The following is an 8,875-nucleotide window of genomic DNA, read 5'->3' on the forward strand; positions in this document are numbered from 1 at the left end:
TTCCTAAAGAAAATAATGTACTGTTTACTCCATACATTTTCCCTGACACCCAAAAGTACTCTACATTCTGAATGGACAGGAAAAGGGTCCAATTCACACATTTATCAAGAGAACATCCCTGGTCATCTCTACTGTCACTGATCTGGCGGACTCACTAAACAGAGAACATCCCTGGTCATCTCTACTGTCACTGATCTGGCGGACTCACTAAATACAAATGTTTCATTTGTAAATGATGTCTGAGTGTTGAAGTGTGCCCCTGGGTATCAGTAAATTAACAAAACTAGAAAATTGCCCTGTCTGGTTTCCTTAATATAAGGAATTACATTTACTTTTGATACTTTTTTAAATTGTATTTTTTCTTTTACTCAAGTAGTGTTTTACTGGGTGACTTTTACTTGAGTCATTTTCTATTAAGGTATCTTTACTTTAACTCAAGTATGACAATTGGGTACTTTTTCCACCACTGAAGCTGACCCTCCTGTCCTTATGTCAGGGGTGGCTACTCCTTAATTTCATTCAGATGCTGCCTCAAATATGATTCATTGGGATTTGCCCAACTTTTAACATTTGGAATATTTACACCTATTGCACATTAATTATGAATCCAGTGATAATCGTAAATCCTAAACATCTCTCTCACTTCTCTTCGTCTTCTCAGAAATTCCCATCTATCACATCCTGAATGCCCGGATCACCTTTGGGAACCTGAACGGGTGTGAGGAGGGGTCTGTGACGGGGCCGGACCGGGTGGAGGGGGAGGTGGACGGACAGAAGGACAGCAGCCCCAGGACTGACACAGACACCCCCTCCCCAGGCAGCGACTCTTCTAGTGTCTCCAGCTCCAGCTCCACGAGTGAGAAACACACACCTACACACACTAACCCCCTCCCCAGGCAGCGACTCTTCTAGTGTCTCCAGCTCCAGCTCCACGAGTGAGAAACACACACCTACACACACTAACCCCCTCCCCCGAGGGGAGGACGGCTCATAATAATGCTGGAACGGAGCAAATGCGATGGCATCAAACACATAGAAACCAGGTGCTTGATGTATTTGATACCATTCCACTATTCCGCTCCAGCCAATACCATGAGACCATCCTCCCCAATTAAGGTGCCACCAACCTCCTGTGATACACTCCATCTTTACACTACAAATAGGGCCAGGAGTGTTTCCCAATCACATGACTTGACCAGGACAAAGTCAGTGTTTTACCTGGTTGGACAGGAAACACTTTGACTCAGAATAACATAACATAGGGGTCGTTTGTGAATGGAGGTGGGATTTGGGCATGACATTTTGGAAAAATATGAACCTCATTTCTATTTCAATATATTTGGATACATTTTCCCATTCTAAATGCATCTAATACAGCAGCAGTAACACCAATGACGGTAACATGACCAGTGACACATTTTAGGAAATTGAGGATGTTATTAAATGGAGACCACAGCTCAAATCTAACTCTTAGATGTTAAGTCCCCCATATGGTTCTGGACCGGTTCCGACTGACATTTTGGCGTAGAAAGTGTTCTGTTAACGCCGTAGGGTCCGTACCTTATAGCACCGAAAAGGCCCATCTGTCTGCTCTCCTTTCCACTCCCTCAGCGGAGCCATATTTAGAAAGCATTTCAGTCATCTCAAGCTCTATTGCCCCACTTCTGTTGAATAGGGAAAAAAATCAGATATGGTTTTCATATTTTCACAATACTTCTACTCTGTGCTTGAGCTTGTGTCCTCAAAAGTGAGTACACCCCAGATATGTAAAACTATTATTACCAGAAAGGTGAGTTCCAGACCTTTCTAAAACTATGCAGCATTACCAGTTATTGTTTATGGCCAGCTCATGAATAATAATTACGTTTGTGTATGTCTATATAGGCAAAAAATAATAATAATAATCCCCTATCATTCATGAGTAATTAACCTTTACAAAATAATTTACTAAAGTGATATGATTCATATTTTTACTCACAATATGATTTTCCCTTAAATTAAATTGAGTACCACCAATGACACTTTGTATTTAGACATTACCAAATTATCATTGGAGTCTTCAAAAGTATGACATTCTAAAAGGGTGTGATTGGCTAATAATTTTTCTTTAATATAAACCCCTCCCCCTTCTGTTTGCCACTGGAGGGAATACTCAAGGTCCTTGTGTATCTTCATAATGAGTGAATTTATTTTAATAGCTTTCTTTCTTTTTAGTGGCCTTTACAATATATTAAATACTTTAGTTCACTTTTTACCATTCAAAATAATAGATTTTATTTATTTCACCTTTATTTAACCAGGTAAGCAAGTTGAGAACAAGTTCTCATTTACAATTGCGACCTGGCCAAGATAAAGCAAAGCAGTTCGACACATACAACGACACAGAGTTACACATGGAGTAAAACAAACATACAGTCAATAATACAGTAAAAAAAACAAGTCTATATACAATGTGAGCAAATTAGGTGAGAAGGGAGGTAAAGGCAAAAAAGGCCATGGTGGCAAAGTAAATACAATATAGCAAGTAAAACACTGGAATGGTAGTTTTGCAATGGAAGAATGTGCAAAGTAGAAATAAAAATAATGGGGTGCAAAGGAGCAAAATAAATAAATTAATTAAATACAGTTGGGAAAGAGGTAGTTGTTTGGGCTAAATTATAGGTGGGCTATGTACAGGTGCAGTAATCTGTAAGATGCTCTGACAGTTGGTGCTTAAAGCTAGTGAGGGAGATAAGTGTTTCCAATTTAAGAGATTTTTGTAGTTCGTTCCAGTCATTGGCAGCAGAGAACTGGAAGGAGAGGCGGCCAAAGAAAGAATTGGTTTTGGGGGTGACTAGAGAGATATACCTGCTGGAGCGTGTGCTACAGGTGGGAGATGCTATGGTGACCAGCGAGCTGAGATAAGGGGGACTTTACCTAGCAGGGTCTTGTAGATGACATGGAGCCAGTGGGTTTGGCGACGAGTATGAAGCGAGGGCCAGCCAACGAGAGCGTACAGGTCGCAATGGTGGGTAGTATATGGGGCTTTGGTGACAAAACGGATTGCACTGTGATAGACTGCATCCAATTTGTTGAGTAGGGTATTGGAGGCTATTTTGTAAATGACATCGCCAAAGTCGAGGATTGGTAGGATGGTCAATTTTACAAGGGTATGTTTGGCAGCATGAGTGAAGGATGCTTTGTTGCGAAATAGGAAGCCAATTCTAGATTTAACTTTGGATTGGAGATGTTTGATATGGGTCTGGAAGGAGAGTTTACAGTCTAACCAGACACCTAAGTATTTGTAGTTGTCCACGTATTCTAAGTCAGAGCCGTCCAGAGTAGTGATGTTGGACAGGCGGGTAGGTGCAGGTAGCGATCGGTTGAAGAGCATGCATTTAGTTTTACTTGTATTTAAGAGCAATTGGAGGCCACGGAAGGAGAGTTGTATGGCATTGAAGCTTGCCTGGAGGGTTGTTAACACAGTGTCCAAAGAAGGGCCGGAAGTATACAGAATGGTGTCGTCTGCGTAGAGGTGGATCAGAGATAGCTATCTCTATCCCAAAAACATGTAACTACAACTCTACTCATCGCGTCTTGGACAAGCCAAATGTTCTAAGTACTTTAAACAATGCATAAACATAGAGTCTTGCAGTATAAATACTTGCATTATGTATAATAATTGACAAACAGTTAATACAATTTAAAAAAAACATGATGTAAAAAGTATGATGTGTAACTATTTGGCATTTTTAAAGTGTTTTTCATTGTTGCTAAGGCAAGGGACTCAGATGCCACAGCAATACAGGAATGACCCATAACATCCCATCACTCCTGTGCCGTGTCTCTCCCTCTATTCAGCGTCGTGTCGTGGAGGGGAGATCCCCCCGTGTGTGTTCGAGCCCCCTCAGGGTTACACTGTGCTGGGAGGCAACCAGAGGGCAAACAACATGCGTGGTGATGAGGAGGAGGACCTGCTGCAGTTTGCCATCCAACAGAGTCTGCTGGAGGCTGGCTCTGAGTACGACCAGGTCAGACTCACTCTGGCCCCTCATAGGGCTTACTGCCATCTCAAAACCTGGCTCGTCTTCATTAAAGAACACAAAGAAAAACGTTGGAAAACTTTTTGCAACGGAAAATTTAAATGAGCGTTTCTTATTGGGCAAGTCCAGGTAGTCCCTACATGTTTTAGTTTGTTTCCTGCCATTTGGTGCCTAATGAACATGAAGTATGGTATGATGGTAGTCCTCTTGGTTCCTAACTGGAACATAAGGTATGGTAGTCTCGTAACCAAAACTCTAAAGTAATACCATATTTCGGGGGCTCGTTCGGGATGTTAATCAACTACAGGCACATCGCATTAGTAGTGTGTACAGTTGTGCAAAGATCTACAAATACCAGATACACTGTGAAGATGTAGTATAAATCTATCCTATCAGCTAGCTAGACAAACAGTTGACTCAGTATCCTAGGGCATAATCCACTGTCAACACTGAGATTGAAACATTGAAATTACACAAGCCTTTGGTGAGTCTTGTTGAGTGACTATCTCTCTGACTCTGTCTGTCTACTTCCTGGTGTGTGTATAGGTGACTATCTGGGAGGCGCTGACCAACAGCAAGCCCAGCACACGTACTCTTCCCTGTGACCCCAGTCGCCTGCAAAGGTCTGCGCTTTCTCCGCACTCGACTCGCTATCCTACTCAGCCTTTGTTTACTTTAGCCTCGGCTCGCCCTTCTCCAGCACACTGGAGGCCAGGGAGCTTCCTGGCTGCGTTCACAGCACACAATGTCACTGTGGACTCACTCACATTCATGCACACACTGTTGTCTTTGCCTGCACCTCATACAATAGATACACTCTGAGTGACTGGCCCCCACTGATATATAGTAGATCTGCCTCTCTCCTGTATGCCCTCTCTAGAAACAATACACTGCATGCTAAATCAACTCAAACTAGCACTGTGTGTGTGTGTGTGTGTGTTTATTTTATTTCACCTTTATTTAACCAGGTAGGCTAGTTGAGAACAAGTTCTCATTTGCAACTGCGACCTGGCCAAGATAAAGCAGAGCAGTTTGACACATACAACAACACAGAGTTACACATGGAATAAACAAACATATAGTCAATAATACAGTAGAAAAAGTCTATATACAGTGTGTGCAAATGAGGGAAGATAAGAGAGGGAAGGCAATAAATAGGCCATGGTGGCAAAGTAATTACAATATAGCAATTAAACACTGGAATGGTAGGATGTGCAGAGGATGAATGTGCAAGTTGAGATACTGGGGTGCAAAGGAGCAAAATAAATAGATACAGTATGGGGAGGAGTTAGATTGGACGGGCTATTTACAGATGAGCTATGTACAGGTGCAGTGATCTGTGAGCTGCTCTGACAGCTGGTGCTTAAAGCTAGTGAGGTAGATATGAATCTCCAGCTTCAGAGATTTTTGCAGTTTGTTCCAGTCATTGGCAGCAGAGAACTGGAAGGAAAGGCAGCCAAAGGAAGAATTGGCTTTGGGGGTGACCAGTGAGATATACCTGCTGGAGTGTGTGTGTGGTTTTACTAACCTTTACTAAGGATAAAATTCAGACAAGTGGGGACATTTCGACCGGTCTTCACGAGGAAAAAAGCTATTTTAGGCTCAGGGGTTAGGTTTAGTGTTACAATTATAGTTAGAATTAGGGGATAGGTTTAGTGTTACAATTATAGTTAGAATTAGGGGATAGGTTTAGTGTTACAATTATAGTTAGAATTAGGGGATAGGTTTAGTGTTACAATTAGAGTTATAATAAGGGGTTAGGTTTGGGTTTAAGGTTAGGGGAAATTACAATTTTGAAGGCAATCAATTGTTTGGTCTTCACAAGGATAGTAAAACAAATATGTTTGTGTGTGTGTGTCTCTGTGTTGATGTGTGTTTGCATGTACACATACATACGTGCGTGCACATGACAACCTCTTTCTTACTCGAATTAAGTCCGGTCAAAAATAAATCTAGGTCCACCATATTTGTCAACCATTTCCACTGTCACTGTCAATTTCTCTATTTTCCTTATGCAATAACCAGGTTTCCAACCCCATTGTCTCCTCTCCCACACCCTCCTCCTCCTCCTCCAGGACTCCTCAGCACAAGCCTTGCCCTCCAGCCAGCCTCTGTAACACGCCCACCAAGAAGCCCCCCGCAGCCTGCAGCTACGACCAGCAGCTCCGCCTGGCCATGGAGCTGTCGGCACGGGAGCAGGCAGAGGCCGAGCTACGGCGACGGCAAGAGGAGGAGGAGCTGCAGCGGACCATCCAGCTGTCACTCATGGAGAAATGAGAGCCTGATTGGCCAGATGGGCTGTAGGAGGTATGGGAAAGGAGGAGAAGGAGGAGGTGCAGAGAAGGTCGTCAATAGGAGCACCCTACTCCTGGCTGTGACAGCCTTGCTCCTCCGACCGTCCCATATCCCCTTTCCCACTGCGCTCCTTCAATAAGAGCCTATCTGTGTGGCACAACAGGGCTCTACAGTGCTGATACAGCTACAGTACAGACTCACTACTCTCTGGTGCCACTCTGCACTCGCAGTCAGTGCAAGTTTACAACAAGAAACAAGAAGAAATACTTTAATGGAATGCTACATTGACCGACCACATCAGTGGTGCTAGGGTAATACAAATTGTGTTTGTGTGTGAAGGCCATGCGTTAATAAACGGTCCTGTGATTGGGGGATGGGGTTTGTGTCCACTTCACAGACCTGGGTCTTATTCATTAGTCACCAAATGAAAGAAAATGTAATGAAACAGGGACGGACTACATTCCCCCCCCCCCTCCTTTGATTTGCGCAAAATCGAAACGTACTGTATTTACACTGGATGGAATCTTGATGACTGTTTGTGGTTCTAATATGTAGATAGAATAATAACCCTGTAGAGTTCATGTTAATATGATAACACTATGACAGGAGTTCATATTGATATGATAACACTATGACAGGAGTTCATATTGATATGATAACACTATGACAGGAGTTCATATTGATATGATAACACTATGACAGGCGTTCATGTTAATATTATAACACTATGACAGGAGTTCATATTGATATAACACTATGACAGGAGTTCATATTAATATATAACCATGACCTACACTATATGGCTACACATGAATGAATACATACTGAACAAAAATATAAACGCAACATGCAACAATTTCAAAGATTTTACTGAGTTACAGTTCATTTGAGGAAATCAGTCAATTCAAATAAATTCAGTAGGTCCTAATCTATGGATTTCACATGACTGGGAATACAGATGTGCATCTATTGGTCACAGATACCTGAAAAAAAAGTAGGGGCATGGATCAGAAAACCAGTCAGTATCTGATGTGACCATTTGCCTCATGCAGCACGACACATCTCCTTCGCATAGAGTTGATCAGGCTGTTTGGCATCTGCCCGGTACAGTTGAAACCGGGATTCATCCGTGAAGAGCACACTTCTCCAGCATGCCAGTGGCCATCGAAGGTGAACATTTTCCCACTGAAGTCGGTTACGACCCTTGTGAGGACGACCAGCATGCAGATGAGCTTCCCTGAGACGGTTTCTGACAGTTTGTGCAGAAATTCTTCGGTTGTGCAAACCCACAGTTTCATCAGCTGTCCGGGTGGTTGGTCTCCAGACGATCCCGCAGGTGAAGAAGCCGGATGTGGAGGTCAAGGACTGGCATGGTTACACGTAGTCAGCGGTTGTGAGGCCAGTTGAACATACTACTAAAAAAAAACGTGTGACATTGGAGGAGGCTTATGGTAGAGTAATACACATTACATTCTCTGGCAAGAGATCTAGTGGACATTCCTGCAGTCAACTGCACGCTCCCTGAAACAATGAAAACAGATGTCTCAGGTTGTCGTGACAACACTGCACATTTTAGAGTGGCCTTTTATTCAAATCAAATCAAATTTATTTATAGCCCTTCGTACATCAGCTGATATCTCAAAGTGCTGTACAGAAACCCAGCCTAAAACCCCAAACAGCAAGCAATGCAGGTGTAGAAGCACCTATTATTGTCCTCAGCACAAGGTTTTGTAATGAGCATACTGTTTAATCAGCTTCTTGATATGCCACATCGATCAGGTGGATGGATTATCTTGAAGAAATGCTCACTAACAGGGATGCAAACAAATGTGTTCCCAAAATTTGAGCGAAATAATCTTTTTGTGCGTATGGAACATTTCTGGGATCTTTTATTTCAACTCACGAAACATGGGACCAATACTTTACATGTTGCGTTTAGATTTTTGTTCAGTGTAGGTCCATCTTTTTCACAGAGGTTATTACAGGGAGCACATATATTGTAGGTTTCTGTTGTGAAGGGAGAGGTGAGACAGAGAGAATAGGAGATGACATAAATGGGGACTGGTGGAGATTAGTTTCATGGTGAGCTTTGTGAGTTTATTTTACTGAAAAAAAAGCCTCTGCACTCGATATGAATGGAGCTGTGATGTGTTTGTCTGCGTGGGGAGTGGAGTGGTACTTGTGTGACATTTCAGCATGGCCGACACTTGTGTGGGTGTTCATTTCTTTGTCACAAGTTGCTTGTTTTTTTAAACTTTGAAAACAAAGAACATTAGGACATCAGCACAAATTAGGAGTCTGGTCCATACTCCTATTTATTGTTTAGCTTGCCAGATTATTATTTTAAGTGGCTGGTTTTCACAAAGTAGGAGCTAAAGGCAATGAAACATTTTGTGGCGTATGTAAGGAAGTCAATAAAACTACTCTCTTTTTTTGGAACGTCTGTGGTATTCCTGTTACTTTCATTAAACATTCACAATTTATCAGATGACTTATCTCCAGGACCAAACCAGTGTCTAAAAGTGATGTTCTACGTTCTGTTAAAATTATACGATAAG

At 42.3% G+C, this 8,875-nt stretch overlaps 1 protein-coding gene across 1 annotated transcript in view; it reads left to right on the plus strand.

Annotated features, from left to right (window-relative positions):
- Nucleotides 1-8,760, plus strand: part of LOC115136986 (ankyrin repeat domain-containing protein 13B-like) — a 35,478-nt gene extending 26,718 nt beyond the window's left edge. Inside the window, exons 12-15 of the mRNA XM_065024588.1 lie at nucleotides 662-883; nucleotides 3,838-4,010; nucleotides 4,569-4,645; nucleotides 6,098-8,760. Of these exons, the coding sequence (XP_064880660.1) occupies nucleotides 662-883; nucleotides 3,838-4,010; nucleotides 4,569-4,645; nucleotides 6,098-6,299 (674 nt within the window). The 3' untranslated portion in view covers nucleotides 6,300-8,760. The remainder of the gene's footprint in view (nucleotides 1-661; nucleotides 884-3,837; nucleotides 4,011-4,568; nucleotides 4,646-6,097) is intronic.
- The last annotated feature ends 115 nt before the right edge of the window (nucleotides 8,761-8,875 follow it).

The sequence above is a fragment of the Oncorhynchus nerka genome, linkage group LG11 (genome assembly GCF_034236695.1).
Source record: "Oncorhynchus nerka isolate Pitt River linkage group LG11, Oner_Uvic_2.0, whole genome shotgun sequence".
Lineage (NCBI taxonomy): Eukaryota > Metazoa > Chordata > Actinopteri > Salmoniformes > Salmonidae > Oncorhynchus > Oncorhynchus nerka.